Consider the following 19,350-nt stretch of genomic DNA (forward strand, 5'->3'; position numbering starts at 1 on the left):
GTTCGAATCCCCATGACAGGGTGAGCTCCCTTTGCTTGGTCCCTGCTCCTGCCCACCTAGCAGTTCGAAAGCACGTCAAAGTGCAAGTAGATAAATAGGTACCACTCCGGTGGGAAGGTAAACGGCATTTCCGTGTGCTGCTCTGGTTTGCCAGAAGCGGCTTAGTCATGCTGGCCACATGACCCGGAAGCTGTACGCCGGCTCCCTCGGCCAATAAAGCGAGATGAGCGCCACAACCCCAGGGTCGGTCACGACTGGACCTAATGGTCAGGGGTCCCTTTACCTTTACTGACCCATACCCTTATGAAATGATAATCCTCTTAACCCATCTATTTATTAGAATAATATTCCCCTCCCCGTTTGAAGTTGCTGTAGAATGGCAGTGCATTTCGCAATGCGAATTCACCAGAATATTTGGTATTTGCTTTGCTCTGCCTCCAGAAATCACAGGAAGGAAGGATCTTCTGCTCAAATGCTGCCTGCGGATTTCCCACAGGTATCCTCTGCTTGACCACTGGGAAAACAAGATGCTGGGCTAAGATGGACCATTGGCCTGATCCAACAAGCTCTTCTTACGTCCAGGCCCCAAGGAAACCAAGGCCGGCCACCACCACCCCGTCAGCTGATGGCGCGCGCTGCGCTCCTGAGCGCGTGCAGAGCGCCCTTCCTTCCTCCCCTCGCATCCTTCCTGGGCGCGGGGCGGAAAGGGTTACCTCTGCAAGCGGCCGGCGGAGGGTGGGATTTGGGAAAGGCCTTCCTTCCCTTTCCCAGGCTCCGCAGCCCCGGAGCGGAGCGTGGGAGAGGCCAAGCCGGGCCGCCCGGAGCGCAGCCAGAGCCACGAAAGCGGCTCCTCCTGTTGCAGCGGGTCTTCCCTGGCCGAGGGCCACCCCGGAGGCGGCGCGGGCCGGCGAAGCCCGGCGGCTCAGCCTCCTCCGACAGAGCCCCGAGGCCGTTGCAGCTGCAGCAGAGGCGCTCTTCCAAGCAGCGCGCGTTGGCTGGGTAGCCAAGGGGACCTCATCTCTCCTCTTCTCCCTTCCTGGCCTGGAGAGTCTTAGTTTCTGGCCTGGGTTCCTTGGGAGCCCCAACCTCTCCCTCCCTCCGCCGCCGCTAACCACTGGGCGCTGCTGCCTCTGCCTTTTTCTGCGGGAGAAATCGCCTTCCATCAGTTGCCGCTGCGCCCGGGCGCACGCACCCCCACGTGCGCCTCCGGCTTCCCCCTTGCACTTGTTTGAGTTCGTTTTGCCTTCTCTCCACCCTCTGCCATCACCCGCACGGAGGCCTCGCTTTGCTCCTCCTTCTCCCTCCTCTTTATTATTTTTTTTGCCTCGCGCGCACACACTTTTGGCGTTGCGCTGGGGAGGAGATTTCTGCTCCCTCCTTCCCTTTCCATCCATCCGCGCATTTCTCCTCCGCCTGCGACGCGCGCCAGGCGCAGCCGCCCCATCCAGGAGCTCCGCGGGTCTTGCAGGCGACGGGAAGAACGCCCCCAGGCCGGGGAGAGAGACAGGGGAGCCGGCAGAGCCAGCCCGTCGAGGCCGGGGTCCGAGACGCCAGCGAGGCAGAACCGGGCGGAGAGGGATGCGATGAGCAAGGGAGCCTGAAGGAGCCGAGCCGGGCTGTTCTGCTGGGAAAGGAAACGTGGTTTTTTGGGAAAGATGCTCCTTTAGTTTGGGAGTCCGGAAAGAGGTGGCGGCGTCGGTTTCCCTTCTGCTGGATGCCAGCTCCGTCGCTGGCGCCCCATTTCTTCCAGCTGGCAGACGGGGAAGAGATGCCGGAGGAAGCTTGAATGGAGCCTGCGCGCATCCCCGCCGCTCCCTCTCTCCGTGGGAAAGAGCTGTCCGGCTGTGCCAGCCCTCCGGGTCCTTTTGACGGGGCCTGAGCCCAAGACTTGACCCACACCGGCTTGGAGACACGCCCTTGGGGAAGATGGTAAGGAGGGAGAAGGGGCTTTTGTGGGCGAGGGATGCTGGGGGAGAAACCGAGGGAGACAGCAGGGTGGAGAAGGGTGCAGGGGTGCCAACTTGAATCAAATATTGGGGGCCCCAAGTAGGCCCCACCCTGCTTAATCCATCACACACCCCATTTGAATGGCAATGCCCATCATCCTTGGCCAGGCCAGGCCCCCTCAAGTATTTTATTGGGGGGTCCAAAGGCCCCTCAGCTGTTACGGAAGGGAGCGTGCTCCCCTGGGGACCAACTTGTTGACCACTAGTCCTGCTTGCCTTTTCTGACCACATCTGGATGCTGAAACCTTCGCTGCCTGGAGGGGCAGTGGAAGGGCGGGAGATGTTGAACATCTGCCCAAGAATTTTGCTAAAGCCAAGCCCTCGACTCATCTACTTCTTGAACCGTTTTCGATGAAAGTTACTCTGGCGCTTGGCCAGCTATTTCCCCACCTTCCCGCATGTGAATTCTCTCAGCACAAAAACATTCGTTTGGGTGGGGTTTGGATGAAAGCAGAGAGAAGTGTGCTTTTGGGTGCAGCCGGTTTGTGGCAATCTTCTGCTTGCTTCGGGGGGGGGGGTTTGCTGCACTAGGCCGGAGGTTGGCATTAAAATGGAGGCCATGTGCGTTTTGGGTGACCAACACATTTCCCCCTCCCTCTCTCTTTCTGCCAGGGGTCTGCGCACGCTGGGCTTTGAGAGACATCGCTTCACACTGGCCTTGGAAGGAGGCGCTGAATAATTGCTCCGGAAGCTTCCGCGCCCGTGTCCCGCTTTTAATGGGAGCTGGACCACTGCTGAGGTAACTTTTTCAGCAGATCCTCTTTGCAGATTGACATTCAGCGACAGCGAGCGAGATGCCTCGGAACAGGGCCTTCTCTGAGCCAGAGTACTCTGCGGAGTACTCGGCTGATTACTCGGTCAGCTTGCCGTCGGACCCTGAGCATGGGGTCGGCCGCACCCACGAGGTGACGGTGAGGAACTCTGGCTCCTGCCTCTGCCTGCCGCGATTCATGCGCCTGACGTTCGCCCCGGAATCCCTGGAGAACCTCTACCAGACTTACTTCCGCAGGCAGCGCCACGAGACTCTGTTGGTCTTGGTGGTCTTTGCCGCCCTCTTCGACTGCTACGTCGTCGTCATGTGCACGGTGGTCTACACCGCCGAGAAGCTGCCCACCACCCTGGCAGCCTCGGTGGGCCTGGCCGCCCAGATCCTGCTCTTCGTCCTATGCAAGTACCAGCTCCTCCCGGACCGCGTCACCCGCAAATTCATGCCCTACATCCTGTGGATCCTCATAGCTGCCCAGATATTCTGCTACCTGGGCCTGAACTACGCCCGCTACCACGAGGCCAGCGACACGGTGGGCTGGCAGGCCTTCTTCGTCTTCTCCTTCTTCCTCACCCTCCCTCTGCGCCTCACGCCCATCGTCCTCATCTCGGCCGTCTCCTGCGCCATCCACACCCTGGTGTTGGGGGTCACCATAGCGCAGCAGCAGCAACTGCAGCTGAGTCAAGAATCCATCCTGGGAGGGTATTTGCTGTGGCAGGTAAGGAGCCCATGTTTGCGGGGGAGGCAACCCAGAGGCCATCCAATCAACCCCCATGCCCGATAATAATAATAATTAATAATAATTTTATTCTTTGTACCCCGCCCATCTGGCTGTGTTTTCCCAGCCGCTCTGGGCGGCTTCCAACAAAGATTAAAAATACATTAAAATGTCAAACATTAAAAACTTCCCTGAACAGGGCTGCCTTCAGATGTTTTCTGAATGTCAGGTAGTTGTTTATTCCTTAACATCTGATGGGAGGGCGGGCGCCACCACCGAGAAGGCCCTCTGCCTGGTTCCCTGTAACTTGGCTTCTCGCAGTGAGGGAACCGCCAGAAGGACCTCAGCGCTGGACCTCAGTGTCCAGGCTGGACGATGGGGGGTGGAGACACTCCTTCAGGTCTACTGGACCACGGCCATTTAGGGCTTTAAAAGTCAGCACCAACACTTTGAATTGTGCTCGGAAACGTACTGGGAGCCAAGGTAGGTCTTTCAAGACCGGTGTTATGTGGTCTCGGCGGCCGCTCCCAGTCACCAGTCTAGCTGCCGCATTCTGGATTAGTTGTAGTTTTATAAAGATTACTTTATTGGTGGCCAGTCGGCCTCTGCTTAAAGCCCCCTCTCTAACCGACACTGTATGCCCACTCCTGTTTACTCTGCTTTGAGTGTGCTTCCACTGCTGGCTTGGGAAATGGTTGCGCGCATGGCATTCTTCAAAGCCCATCCTTCTCTCTCTCCTGTTGTTTCTAATGAAATACTGAATTATGATGCATTGCACACACACACACACACACTGCCATCAGCTTCGGTCCAAATTGGGGGAAATGAATGACCTAGGTGTGTTCTGTAATTGAGTACAGGACCTGAGAGCCCCCCCCCCTTCCGAAGCAGTCTGCTCGGATTCCTGCATTGCGGCGGGGGTTGGTCTAGATGGCCTTTGGGGGTCCCTTTCAACTCTGCGATTCTCTGATTGTCGTGGAATGCTAAGCAAAAGGGAAAGGTTTTTTGGGGCGGTGCGTGATTGAACTTGCGCAGGCAGGGAAGAGCTGTATCCGCTTGGAGGCCAGTTGAATTGAATGGGCATGACTAACCGAAGTCCCTCGATTTGAGTGGATTTGCTATGAGTATGACGTAGTTTGATCCAACCGGCATGTTTCAGCAGGGCGGTGGATGCCCTCGCCCTTTGCTTCTCTTTCTGCTCAGGCACGTTAACGGAGGAGATATCGTAGTGTTTGGTTTTTTTTATCAGCAAGGATTGATATTACAGGAATTCTACCTATATTCGGGGTTCTTCTTTTTTTAAAATAATATTTATTAAAATTTTAACAAGAAAAGAGTTACAAAACAGTAAACGAAAAACACAAAAAAATACAAAAACCAAAATTTAACATAAAGAGAAAAAATAAAAAATAAAAATCCCTCTTTCTGATATCTTACCACTCATTTACTTATTTTGATGACTTCCTCACACCTCCCTTTTTTGTATTCCATTTAAAAATTTGTTCAGCAAATTCATACCCTCTTAATTTACCCTTAATTGTTTATCCTCACATATTATAACTTCAAATTTTCGTCTAATATCAATCCATTCTTACATATTCTTATTTTGCCTTATTACTAGAACCACTTCGTTTCATTCCAACGTCATTAACATTCAATAATTTTACAGTGTTTCTGTAGATAGATTTTAAATTTCTTCCAATCTTCTTCCACCAACTCTTCTCCCTGGTCTCGGATTCTGCCAGTCACTAAATTCGGGGTTCTTAAGACTTTTACTTCCTCGCCTGTGTGGCATTCCTGGCTTAATGTAGTTGTGAACTGTGCAGGTTTTGGATTCCCAAGAAGCAGAGTTTTCCATTCCTAAAAACCTCTCTGCTGCCACTTAATAACTTTGCGCTGGCTTTCTAGTCCCCATGACTGCTTGGCGGTTCAGTCGTGTTGGAGGCACAGAGCTTTGTGTGTCCCTAATTATCTCCCCTTTTTCGTAATGGTCCCCATCGCACCTGCTCTAATGACTTAAAGCGCCCCCCACCCTCAGACCTCCCCTGTGATTTGGTTGCTGAGAAATTAGCACTGTGTGCGTTTGCATGCGGCACCCAGTGCTGGATTTATGTATAAGCTAAACAAGCTATAGCTTAGGGCCCCACACTCTTGGGGCCCCACAAAAAAATAAATAAAAAAACCTGGATGTATATTTCCAAAATATAAGATAAAAAAACAAATAAAATAAAACCTACATACAGCAACAGTGTTTTGTGTTGTGTAGGCTCCTATGATGTAAGTCATGGGCCCCGCCTGCTAGCCTGCTCCCTAAAATATCACTGGCTTGCTCCTTTCTATATATAGGGTGCCTACATTCTGCATGGACTTTGCATTCTGCATGGACTTTTCAACAATTACTTTGATATAATGCATATTTTGTTATGTGCAAATGGCTTGAGATACCTATTAGGTCCATAAAGTACCGTATAGCATATATTCAACACAAAAAACCAGTGACAATTTGTTGTTGGCAAAGGACAGCTGGACATATAAAGGGCCCCACTGCCTTCAGCAGCTTAGGGCTTCATCAAACCCTCATGGCATCCCAGCAAATAATAGGTCCATAGGGAAGCAGGCAGTTTCTACAGGTCCGCCTTGAACTTTTTAAGAAAGCTGAGATCTAAATGTTTGAAACAAATAAATAAATATTGGTGGGCATAATTTATGTGAACTCCATGATTCAAAGGGTGAACGATGAAGGGCCTTTGCGAAACCCCTGGGTGTAATAATAATAATAATAATAATAATAATAATAATAATAATATATTTCTACCCCGCCCATCTGGCTGGGTTTCCCCAGCCACTCTGGGCAGCTTCCAGCAAAGTATTAAAATACAATAATTCATCAAATGTCAAAAGCTTCCCTAAACAGGGTTGCCTTCAGATGTATTCTAAAAGTCCGCTGTTTCAGATATTTTGGGCACAGAATGATGCACTGGAGAGCAGCAGAAGGTCTGTAAACAGTATAAACACTATGCTCTGCTCTTTATCCCAGGAGATGGCATATAATTCAGGGATGGCTTCTTCCTTTAGGGGAGCAGCTGAGATTTCCCCTTGAGGAATAACTCTTGCAAAGAGAGTCCACTATGCTAGTTCAGTTGTCTGCGTTGGGAAGCGGGGGAAAGATGCTTGGTTTAGACAACGCGGTGCCTTCTGGATTTTTTAAAAAATATATTTTTATTGGGATTTTTATGAAAGTGATACAAAGCAGTTCCAAGAACAAGTTAATGACCAAACAGTAAAGAACAGTCAAACCAGATGGGATCAGGGTGGAGGCATAAAGTAACCAGCAGGAAAAATTATATCAGGTATATATATACAAGATGAATCACGTTTTTTTTTTGAAGTTGTATCGAAAGGAAAAGATGGTCAGAAGTTGAAAAGGCATGCAACTCAAAGACTTTATTTTCCATATGTCCAGTGATGAAAATGGAAGTGGTTGTTGCAGTTGGTCATTAAAGGTAAAGGCAAAGGGACCCCTGACCGTTAGGTCCAGTCGCGGACGACTCTGGGGTTGCGGTGCTCATCTCGCTTTATTGGCCGAGGGAGCCGGCGTACAGCTTCCGGGTCATGTGGCCAGCAAGACTAAACCGCTTCTGGCGAACCAGAGCAGCGCACGGAAACACCGTTTACCTTCCCGCTGGAGTGGTACCTATTTATCTACTTGCACTTTGACGTGCTTTCGAACTGCTTGGTTGGCAGGAGCAGGGACCGAGCAACGGGAGCTCACCCGGTCGCGGGGATTCGAACTGCCGACCTTCTGATCAGCAAGCCCAAGAGGCTCAATGGTTTAACCCACAGCGCCACCCACATCCCGCAGTTGGTCATTACCGACGTTTAAAATGAAGTCTTACCATCCAGCAATGAAAGAGGCCAGTTTAGCTTTTCCCATCCACTTGTTGTTGAACTACAACCCCCATCATCCTTGACCACTAGCCTTGCTGGCTTGGGGCTTATGGGAGTTGGAGTCCAAAATATTGACAAAAGGTGGTGTGAACCCAGGTGTGGACAGGCTAGTGATCTGGCTCTTGAAGAGGGAGCTTCATATTTTAAAGTAAAATATAAGATGATAACAAGATAAAATCCACTGACCATCTCTCCACCCTTCTCGTCTGAGATCAAACCACATTTAGACCACACCTGGAGTTCTGACTTGGGAAAAACCTTGCCTTGATATTTGACTAGCCAGGATGAATTTCCATGCTTTTCCTAAACCTGCATTTTTTGGGCTAATGAAATCAAATAAAGCAGAAGAAACGCAAGGGCTGTTCCGTGGATGAGGCTTAGACTTTCTATGTTAAAGCTAAATTTGCTCATAGCAAATAGAAAGAAGAAAGGAGGAAAGCCGACTCTTGAGGACTGTAGGATATATCCAACTTGGGGCAGTTGGAGATGAGCTTATAACTGAAATATAAAAGAACGTTTTAATACCAGCCCCAAATGAAAGAGATCCTTTATGCACAGAGAAAGCTGACGAAGGCACTGGGAGGCAGGTGGAGGTATGAATCGGAAGGGCCACAAGCATGTTGTACTCGCACAATCCTTGGGAAATAAATATTTCCACTGGGCTTTCCTTCAGAGTAGAGTCAAAAGGTGAGGCAGGGGCTCTTGAGTGACTGGGCCTGCAAATTCTCTGCTATGGGTAGAAAGGCTGCAAGCCTCTTCCCTTACCTGAGAGTAGGGGCGTGAGGCAAATAAATCTGCATTTAAAGCATGGGTAGGCAAACTAAGGCCCGGGGGCCGGATACGGCCCAATCGCCTTCTAAATCCGGCCGGCAGACGGTCCGGGAATCTGTGTGTTTTTACATGAGTAAAATGTGTCCTTTTATTTAAAGTGCATCTCTGGGTTATTTGTGGGGCATTGGAATTTGTTCATCCCCCCCCCAATATAGTCCGGCCCCCCACAAGGTCTGAGGGACGGTGGACCGGCCCCTTGCTGAAAAAGTTTGCTGACCCCTGAATTAAAGGCAACACTACTCAATTCACACTTTCCGAAATAATGCAATAACCGAGACAGGCATAAATATGTATCTTTACGTGAAAACAACCTACAAATGCATTATGTTTGTGAAGATTGCTTTGCCAGAATGTGCATGTAAGGCAAAACTGTATACAAATGTTTATATATTGGGAGAGGTTTGGGCTAAAATGCAGGAGAATTTTCACGAGGACCTTTCAGAAAACAATTTGCAGGCCGATGTGCAAATGTGGAGAACTTAAGATGGGAAAAATTAAGAAACTGAGCGAAGCCAGAATGGGCAGGTTTTTCTCATCCCTACCAGAGAGTAACCTCCGTCGAACATAAAGGAGGCTCATATCCAAGTCAACAGACACAGGGCTTTGCTGCAAGAGATCTTCCCACCTTTTCTATCTTTCCATCCACAGAATTAGCTCATTTATCCCTACCCTTGCTAAGAAGCTATGTTGATTGTCAGTAGACTGGCTTGTGGGTACAATAGGAAACTGAGTGGTTTGCAAGGAGTTGTGCAACTTCAGCCTGTAATTGGAGAATCTATTTTTCCCCCCCAAACGCTTCCTTACACTGAAACTCCCAGCAAGTAGAAAACCAACAGAGTTGTGTGTGTGTGTGTGTGTGTGTGTCCCTGATGTGCTCATTTTTTATCAGCAGAGATATTGTCTTAGGCAGCAGGGCATTCAAAAAGTTGTGGCTGCTGGTCTCCTCGCTGGCCCAAATAGGACTAATTTAGCCAGCTAGCCCTGGTGATCATCTAATGTTTATTGGATGGCTTATCCCCCTAAATTGATTTTTAAATTCTGAATTTATTGTTATTCACGTTTTATGCTGTATTTTATGCTGTTTTTTGTTGCATCAATTAAGTGTTTTAAATTTGTTGTTAGCTGCCCTGAGCCCCTTTTTCTGAACCGGGAAGGGCGGGGTATAAATAAAAATTTATTACTATTCTTATTATGTAAAAACACGCTGATTCCCGGGCCATCCGCAGGCCGGATTTAGAAGGCGATTGGGCCAGTTTGCCTACCCACGGCTTAGTGCATCGTCTGAACGAAAGCTCACAGTTTAGCTCTTGCCAGGCAAACCATGAGCTGCAACCCAAGTTTTTCCAGTGGTTTGTGGCTTGAGTCTGGATTGGGAGTCTAAGCCAAACTGTGGCTTAACTCACGGTAGCAGTAAGAAAACCAAAGAGGAAGAAGTTGAGTGCTAGCTCCTCTTGCAGAACTCGCATGTGTGGTTTTGACTTAGCATGATGTGCAAACCATGCCACCGTTGGCATGAAATAAAGATTAGCTTGCAATCCCCGCAGACAGGCTTGCTCACCACGCAGTTAAATGCCATTGTGAACATTTGCTTTCAAGATGTAGAGCAAGGGCAAAGTTCACGTGTTAACACTTTTGTGTGTTTATCTTATGTTGATTTGAAGCTTTTTCCCCCCAATGGATGGGAATAAAGGATTTGGACACACTGAAGCAAGCAAATAAATACATTTTTTTTAAAAGAGAGTGCTTTCCAGAGTAACTAATTGCAGTCACAAACAAATGAGGCCATTAAGAGCTCTATGGATTTCACCACAAGCCACTGGGAAAGTGAACTCGAGGTGTCTGTCAGACAAGCCTCTTCAGAGGTCAGGATGACATATCTCATAAATATAGCTCCCCCCCCCCTGCAGTGGGGGATTTCTCCCACCAGATCTGCGTGGCACTCTGGTCCGGCCTTCGCGGTTTCCCACAGGGATCCAGTAGGATGCTGCAGTACAGTGGTACCTCAGGTTAAGTACTTAATTCGTTCCAGAGGTCCGTACTTAACCTGAAACTGTTCTTAACCTGAAGCACCACTTTAGCTAATGGGGCCTCCCGCTGCTGTTGTGCCGCCGGAGCACAATTTCTGTTCTCATCCTGAAGCAAAGTTCTTAACCCGAGGTACTATTCCTGGGTTAGCGGAGTCTGTAACCTGAAGCGTATGTAACCCGAGGTACCACTGTATGTTGGACTAGAGGGGCCAATGGCCCGGTACAACGGGCACCTCTTAAGTGTCTAAACAAACTGCTTTTTACGAAAAACCCCAGGGTGCAACTCAGCGTGGAACTGCTGCCGTTCCTACTTTCAGACCCGGAGCTCCTCGGAGCCAGAGTTTGCCTGGCTAGGCTGGCCCTGTGCTATTTATAGGAGCGAGTTGTGTGTACACAAATTTTTTGTCACAATAACTGCACACAAACACACACACACTCGGAGGCCGGCCGCCCCAGTGGGGCGACGTTGGGAATTTGTTTGCGTGTTTTCAGCCTCTCTGCCTCCCTTGTCCTCTTTAGAGCTAATTGCTTGTGTTTAACACAGGCAAGTAAAGCCCTGGGCGTCCGTCTCCGCGGGGAGCAACCACCTCCTGAGCCACGAGCCTGCAGGAGAATAACATACACTTGGCCGGGGAGACGGCAGGCCTTGGACTTTCTGCCCCAGAACCTTTCCCGCTTCGGCTAAGCCCGTTTTTGGACATGCACCTTGCTCATAGGGGGGGTACATCCGAAAAATCAAAAGTGGGGAGGGAAGGAGGTGGTTTGTGAGTGTGATCCGCTGCTGTTGACCCTGAGGGCTTTGCGCTTGCAGATTGCAAGGACAATCCACAGCCTTTTCTGAGTGGAGAAACACAGAAAGTACAAGCCGGGACCTGCAACAAAATACTGTCGTGCGTGGATCATACAATCCTAGAACGGTGTTAACGGAGAAATCCGAGGGCTCCCCTGGACAAAAAAACAAGGACACCAGCCAGGAATACCAGAGCAAAACAGCAGCCAGTAGGCTTGGTCTTTATTGAAGACGGTCGCGACAGGACTCCCACCTGCCACCAGGTGAAACAAAATGGAAGCCCAGAGCAAAAGAAGACCCCAACTTTTATTAGTTACTAATCCCCCAAACTACAACCCTAGAACTACATCACGACTACATCATTGACACATCACAAAAAGGAGGAGTTGAGGGAGGAGTTATGGAGGTAACCTGAGTTTCTTGTCACCTGGCTGGTTCCTCCTTTCCCCCTCCCCATGAGTCATTTCCAGAGGACAAAGGGGAGCTGGCAGTTTCCTGCCCCCAGAGGGAAGATCTGATCATTGCCCTTTGTTCCAGTCCATGTTGAATCCAGTTCCATATGCAAGTCCTTTGTGACCTTGATGGTCTTCTGTCTAGGACCATCAAGGTTGTCATGCCAACTGGGTAGGGCTCCTGTGTATGTGCTGGTACAGTTAAGGGATTATGGCCGTGCTGTATCAAACCATCCCCCTTTGATAGTCCTTCCTTCATGGAGTAAAATAAAAGTGGACCGATGTAAATCCGATGTATGGTTGATTTACTATGAATTTATAACAGAAATGTCGCGTGTGAGTGTGTGTGTCGTGTTTGTACAAACTGAATGATTGGGGGGGAGTTTCCTGCAACAATGGGAAGGGACCGTGAGGGTCATCTAGTCCAACCCCCTGCAATGCAGGAATCTTTCGCCCAATGTGGGGCTCGAACTCCTGACCCTGATATTAAAACTCTGGTGCTCCACCAATCGAGCTATATCTGCCGCCAATTGCTATTCTTTCTCCCAACCAGCCAGCTGCTTTCTTTATCCAATACCTCTCAACTTCCGTTTTCTGGTCCTTGCCCTCAACGGACACTCAGTGTTCTGCTTAGTCCACACTGGGCTGTTTTGGGGTTTCTTCCCTTTAGATAAAAAAAGGTAAAGGACCCCTGACCGTTAAATCCAGTCGCGAACGACTCTGGGGTTGCGGCGCTCATCTCGCTTTACTGGCCCAGGGAGCTGACGTTTGTCCGCAGACAGTTTTTCCAGGTCGTGTGGTCAGCATGACTAAGCCGGTTCTGGCAAAACCAGAGCAGCTCACAGAATAATAATAATAATAATAATAATAATAATAATAATAATAATAATAATTTATTTATTTATACCCTGCCCATCTGGCTGGGTTTCCCCAGCCACTCTGGGCGGCTTTCAACAGAATATTAAAATACATACAGTGGTACCTCGGGTTACATACGCTTCAGGTTACATACACTTCAGGTTACACACTCCGCTAACCTTAAGGTTAAGAACAGTTTCAGGTTAAGTACAGACCTCCGGAACGAATTAAGTATTTAACCCGAGGTACCACTGTAATCTATTAAACATTAAAAGCTTCCCTAAACAGGGCTGCCTTCAGATGTCTTCTAAAAGTCTGGTAACACTGTTTACCTTCCTGCCGGAGTGGTACCTATTTATCTACTTGCACTGGTGTGCTTTTGAACTGCTTGGTTGGCAGGAGCTGGGACAGAGCAATGGGAGCTCACCCCGTCGTGGGGATTCGAACTGCTGACCTTCTGATCAGCAAGCCCTAGGCTCCGTGGTTTAGACCACAGCACCACCCGCGTCCCTTTACCTTTAGATACCCCCTTTCAAAATTACTTCTTCAAACCCAAAGCTCCTTCCAAGCCTGCTAGTACTGCCCTCGTTTGCCTGGGTGGTGCTGTTTTGGCTACATAAGGATAGGTACTGGGGATTGGGTTTGGGTTTGCTGTCCCAGAAGCCTGTAGGAAGCTCACAAGCAAAACCCAAGCGCCAGACGACTCTCTCCCCTCCTGCAGTTTCCAGAAACTTCAATTAGGAAACATTTAATTTTATTTTACTTTTAAGTTGTATACCGCCTTTCTATATTACTATGCCCAAGGCGGTTGACAGCAACAAAATATGCAACCAGGAGCACACACTTTATAATAATCTGACCCAATGCAAAAAAATTGTAATGAAACATGGCTTTGAATTGGAATGACTCATATCAAATGAAGTAATATTCAATCATCTTATTAGAATATAACAGTACACAACAAAATTAACTCTCAGAACATCAGCAAACAATTAAATTGACATTTGAAACGAATGATAACTACGATCGATAAAAATAACTGCGTCACAATGCATAAAATGGATCAAATTGAGAAACGAAGACGCACAACTTATAAAACCATTAATTTTCGTTTTTATTTTATACTCTCAACGGAGGCAGAGCGTCTTTGTGTGCTGTTAAACTATGGAACTCACTGCCGCGAGAGGCTCTTGTGTTCGAATCCTGCTCGAGGGTTTCCCATTGGTTGGCCAATGTGAGAACAAGATGCTGGACGAGATGGACTCGTGGCCTCATCCAGCAGCCTCTTCCTACATTTGCTTTCTCTCTTTGTCCAAACCCGGAGAATACAAATGGCCGAGGGAGAATCCACCGCCTCAGATCTTGGGCCAGGCCGCTCAAACCTTTCCTTTTGGGTCATGCTCCTTCCATGGTTTATGGGTTTCCCGGGAAAACGGTGATCCCCACCCCAGAGACAACGGGTGCAGTTCTTTTGCAGTCATGATGCTTCCTCAGTGCTCCAAAAGCAGGTTGGTTGTCATGACAACCCCGAGGAGCTAAAAATAGCAAGTCCCTGGTGCACATTTGTTGGGCTGGTGGCTTCCCTCCCTCACCCCCCCCTTCAGAACCTGCAGAAGGGGATATCCCTCTTCTCTGATGCATTTATTATGATTCTATATGAACGCGAACCTTTCTCCTACCATCTGTGACTGGATTAAAGACTTTCTGATAGATCGGACACAAACAGCGAGGACTGGACGTGTAACATCTAATTCCTTAACAATGAGCACTGTCGCACCACAGGGATGTGTGCTAAGTCCTTACCTGTATTCATTGTAAACATACGATTGTGTATCATCCGACCCGTCTACTGCAATTATTAAGTTTGCAGATGACACCACCACAGTGGGTTTAATAACAGGTGGAGACGGATCAGTGTATAGAGGGGAGGTCCAAAAAATATCTACATGGTGCCTAGGGAACAACTTGCACCTTAATATCAGCAAGACAAAGGAGATGGTGTTGGACTTTTGGAGGAAGAGAGGAGAACTAGCCCGGGAGGGCTGTGTGGAGAGAGTCTCTTCCTTTAAATTCCTAGGAGTTTATCTTAGTGAAGACCTTACTTGGAAAATAAATACAACCCAGGTGGTTAAGAGAGCCCAACAGAGACTCCATCTCCTCAGAGTATTGCGGAAGAACATGTCAATCAACATTTGATGATCTCCTTCTACCAGTCCACAAGAGAAAGTGTCCTTTCATACTTCATCACGGAGTGGTACGCTGGTTTGACATCAACTGATAGGAGGGTGGTGAATACAGCACAAGATATTATAGGCTAACCCATGAATCCGCTGGATGAAATAGCGGAAGAACGTTGCCTCAGGAGAGCGAGAAAAATTCTCAGGGATGATTCACACCCTGGCCGGCACTTTCTTGATCTCCTGCCCTTGGGCAAAAGATAGAGAAGCATAATTAGTCGCGCCAACAGGGTAAAGAACAGCTTCTATCCGTGGGCTGTTAGGCTGCTGAATGAAAAGATAACAACAGGGCAAGTGACTTTCAGGTTTGGTGGGTGTGCGTCAGTAAACAAGGGGAATTAAGACTAAGAGAGCGGAGTGGGGGGTGCTGGTGTAATCTCACTGCATACAAGTTGTACAAGTGACAACAAAGTATTTCAATTTCAATTTATTATCCTCCTTTTCCCCAACCCCGCCAGATATTCTACTGTTTAGCTTCTCTGCTGTAAAGCTGCTGCTTTTTCCTTCGCTGGAAAGGCTTTGTGGCCGTAAGAGCTGTTTGACAGTGGAACGGATCCTTCCTTGGAGGTTTCTAAGCAGAGGATGGGTGGCCACCTGTCAGGGATGCTTTAGCTGAGATTTCTGCATTTCGGGGGGGGTTGGACTAGATGACCGTTGGGTCCCTTCCAACTCTATAATTCTATGATTCTGTGACAGCAGGCGCAGCTTTTATCCTCGTCCTTCTTTCCGCCCTTGTGTGGTGTTCCATTGCATTGAATTTATATTGTTTATCGCAGGGGTCCCCAAACTAAGGCCCACGGGCTGGATAAGGCCCAAGGGACTTGTTTATCCGGCCTGTGGTAGCCCCCCACTCTTACCGGCATTGCGCTGCATGGCTGCCCACTTTGGGGTCGGAGGAGCATCGGAAATGCCTTGTGCGCATGCGCAAGCGTTATTTCCGGTGCACATCCGGGTCGGGGGAGGCCCGGGCACATGCGCACCAGCTATTTCCGGTGCTCCTCCGACCCAGAAGTGCGCTGGAAATAGTGTGTGCGCATGCGTATGGGCATGTGCTCCCCTGCCCTCCGGCCTGCCCCACCGCTGGAGACACCGGCCCGAGGCACGGTAAGTTTGCTAACCCCTGGTTTATTGCATTCATATCCCACCTCCCCCCACCCCCAGGTGGAGCGCATGGTTCTGTCCCTCCCCGTTTAATTCCCAGGACAACCCTGTGAGGTGGGTCAGCTTCAGAGGCCCACCCTGTGAGCTTCGTCCGCGGCTGAGTGGGGGATTCGAACCCTGGTCTCCTGGGTCCTAGCCTGACATTCTAACCGCTGTAACCACGCTGGCTCAATTTGCATGCCCGCTTTGCACCAGGTAAATATTGACGAGAAACTTTGCCTGGTGATTTGCAATCAAGGAGGAGGAAAAGGAGGAAAAAAAGACAGACACACAAAGAGTGTGGGGAGGGAGTTGTGGGGAGGATTAAAAGAAATATATACAAGTTGGTATTAGTAATGGGGACCTTACGGAGAGCCTCCATGTTCAGAGACAGTGTATCTCCGAATATCAGTTGCTAGGAACATACCGTATTTTTTGCTCCACAAGACACACTTTTTTCCTCCTAAAAAGTAAGGGGAAATGTCTGTGCGTCTTATGGAGTGAATGCATGGCCCCTGGAGCTGAATTGCCCAGGGGCAAAAAGCAGATTGTGCTTTTTTTGTTTAGAAAGAGGGAATGGGGTGTTGAAAGGAAGCCGCTGAGCAGCTGATCCGCAAGCGATCTGGAGGGAGATAAGGGACTCTAGTGATAAAGGAGGCTGCCTGGGAGAGGGGAGATAAAAGCACATAGATCCTCAGGATTTTTGCATTGGGTCACCCCAAATTCACCATCAGATCACATGTCTGTGGCCACAGCATGAACCACAAAAATCATACATCTACTGTTTCGTTCAGAATATCTTTTTTTCCTCTAAAAACTAGGTGCGTCTTATGGTCAGATGCGTCTTATGGAGCGAAAAATGCGCTAATTCTTTTCTTGTAATCTGCTCTGGGTACTTTCTGTAGGATATAAGAGCAAGATAGAAATAATAAAGGGCAGTAGCAGTAACTCTAAATAAACAGAGGAATCTGCCTTCTAGCGAGTCAGAGCAATAGCTTAAGTATCCTGCACCATGGAATAATAATAATAATAATAATAATAATAATAATAATAATAATAATAATTATACCCCGCCCATCTGGCTGGGCTTCCCCAGCCACTCTGGGCGGCTTCCAACAAAACATTAAAATACAGTAATGCATCAAACATTGTTGTTGTTTAGTCGTTTAGTCGTGTCCGACTCTTTGTGACCCCATGGACCAGAGAACGCCAGGCACCTCTGTCCTCCACTGCCTCCCGCAGTTTGGTCAAACTCATGCTGGTAACCTCAAAAACACTATCCAACCATCTCGTCCTCTGTCGTCCCCTTCTCCTTGTGCCCTCCATCTTTCCCAACATCAGGGTCGTCTCCAGGGAGTCTTCTCTTCTCATGAGGTGGCCAAAGTACTGGAGCTTCAGCTTCACAATCTGTCCTTCCAGTGAGCACTCAGGGTTGATTTCCTTCAGTATGGAGAGGTCTGATCTTCTTGCAGTCCATGGGACTCTCAAGAGTCTCCTCCAGCACCATAATTCAAAAGCATCAATTCTTCAGTGATCAGCCTTCTTTATGGTCCAGCTCTCACTTCCATACATCACTACTGGGAAAACCATAGCTTTAACTATACGAACCTTTGTTGACAAGGTGATGTCTCTACTTCTCAAGATGCTGTCTAGGCCTGTCATTGCCCTTCTCCCAAGAAGCAGGCGGACATCAAACATTAAAAGCTTCCAACAGGTGGCTAGTAGCCACTGACAATCCTCCCTTCCATGGACTTGTTTAATCCTCTTTTAAAGCCATCCAACTTGGTGACCGCCAACTGCCTCCTGTGGCAGGGAGCTCCATAGTTTAACAGCGCACTGCGTAAAGCTTTTTTCCCATCTGTCCTGAATCTTCCAGCCTTCCTCCATTGGATTGCGATGCATGGTTTTATAAATTTCTACCATGTCATCTTTTACTTGCTCTGAAGTTGATGCTGCCTCTGATTCTAGCCTCCTTGCTGGTCCTTGAGTTACGGGGATAATTCTTTTTGGAGGAAGTAGGAAGTTAAATAGTGTGACCTGAGAATCGTGGGTTTTTATTTCATTTTTAAGAAACGGCAACCAGCAATTCAAATGCAGTGATATTTGAAAGATAAACGAGATGTTGTGTTTACTGTCTCCCAGCAACCTCAGAGAAGACGTGCTTAATGCAAAACTCATAAAATAGCTTTTTAAAAAATAAAACGAAAGTTTGTATAACTGGATAAACAAAGCTTTTGGCGGCCCGAGTTAAAGTATGTGGGTCTGCGCAAGAGAAGGAGAGAGATGGAGCTCATGGGAACTGTAGTCCGAAATATCTAAAGAGCACCCAGTCTGGGTCAAAAAGGATATTGTAGATCTGGAAAAGGTTCAGAAAAAGGAAACCAGAAGTCATCAAGAGGAGGAGCGACTTCCCCAGAAGTTGCAGAAAGGGTTGCAGTATTTGGGGGATTTTCGTTCGAAGAAAAGGCATGTAAGAGAGGAATCGAATCAAATCTTTATTATTATGGTTGATGGACCAGCACAGAGAGTTAAAGGAGACAAAGTAGAGAACATGCATTATCCAAATGTGTACAGAGGATGAAATAAAATAAGGTAGATAGATTTTTCCAGATACTTAAAATGAGCACTGTCATTTTTAAAGTGAATGTTGCATTACAAACTCCAAAAAATAAAATCACAGTTCTTAGTGGCCTTTTGCTCTCTGTAGAGGAGTGCTTGGGAACATTGAAGGTGATGGATGCATGTTTGTGAAGAATGGTGGAGGAGGGATGCTGATGATAACAACAACAACAACAGCAGCAGCAGCAGCAGCAGCAGCAGCAGCAGCAGCAGCAGCAGCAGCAACAGCAGCAGCAACAACAACATGTCATTTATATCCTGCCCATCCAACTGGGTTTCCCCAACACTCTGTGTGGCTTACAGCATAATTATTGTTGTTGTTTAGTCATTTAGTCATGTCCAACTCTTTGTGACCCCCTGGACCAGAGCACGCCAGGCACTCCTGTCTTCCACTGCCTCCCGCAGTTTGGTCAGACTCATGTTCGTGGCTTCGAGAACACTGTCCCCCCACCTCGTCCTCTGTCGTCCCCTTCTCCTTGTGCCCTCCATCTTTCCCAACATCAGGGTCTTTCCCAAGGAGTCTTCTCTTCTCCGGAGGTGGCCAAAGTCTTGGAGCCTCAGCTTCAGGATCTGTCCTTCCAGTGAGCACTCAGGGCTGATTTGAATCGCCAACATCAGCTGGCGATTTGATCATGAGGAACATAGATTGCTGGGAGGGGGGGGGGTGATGGGTGTGCAGACTGCAGAGTTATTTGCATGCCTGCGGTGTGTCTTATCGTCTAAATAGTCTGTAGATAGTGCTGGGGTGGAACCAGTGACCATGGTACATGCCAGCACCAAGGACATAGGGAAATGTAGTTGTGAGATGATGGAAGGAAAGTTTAGGCTGCTAGGGAGGATGTTGAAAGCAAGGATCTCCCTGGGTCGCTTTCTTTGAAACGCAACTGGTTACAGGCATAGGGGCAGCTTTGTAGTGTTAATGCATGAATAGCATGGCAAGGAGGGGTTTGGATTTGCT

The 19,350-nt window shown here is 48.4% G+C and overlaps 1 protein-coding gene across 1 annotated transcript in view; it reads left to right on the plus strand.

Moving 5' to 3' along the window:
• The first annotated feature begins 801 nt into the window (after nucleotides 1-801).
• The window catches only part of ADCY3 (adenylate cyclase 3), a 101,161-nt gene continuing 82,612 nt past the window's right edge, over nucleotides 802-19,350 (plus strand). Inside the window, exons 1-2 of the mRNA XM_083733115.1 lie at nucleotides 802-1,929; nucleotides 2,619-3,490. Coding sequence (XP_083589241.1) covers nucleotides 2,801-3,490 — 690 coding nt within the window. The 5' untranslated portion in view covers nucleotides 802-1,929; nucleotides 2,619-2,800. The remainder of the gene's footprint in view (nucleotides 1,930-2,618; nucleotides 3,491-19,350) is intronic.

This window comes from Podarcis gaigeae (genome assembly GCF_964106915.1).
Source record: "Podarcis gaigeae genome assembly, chromosome: 3".
In the NCBI taxonomy this organism is placed as follows: Eukaryota; Metazoa; Chordata; class Lepidosauria; order Squamata; family Lacertidae; genus Podarcis; species Podarcis gaigeae.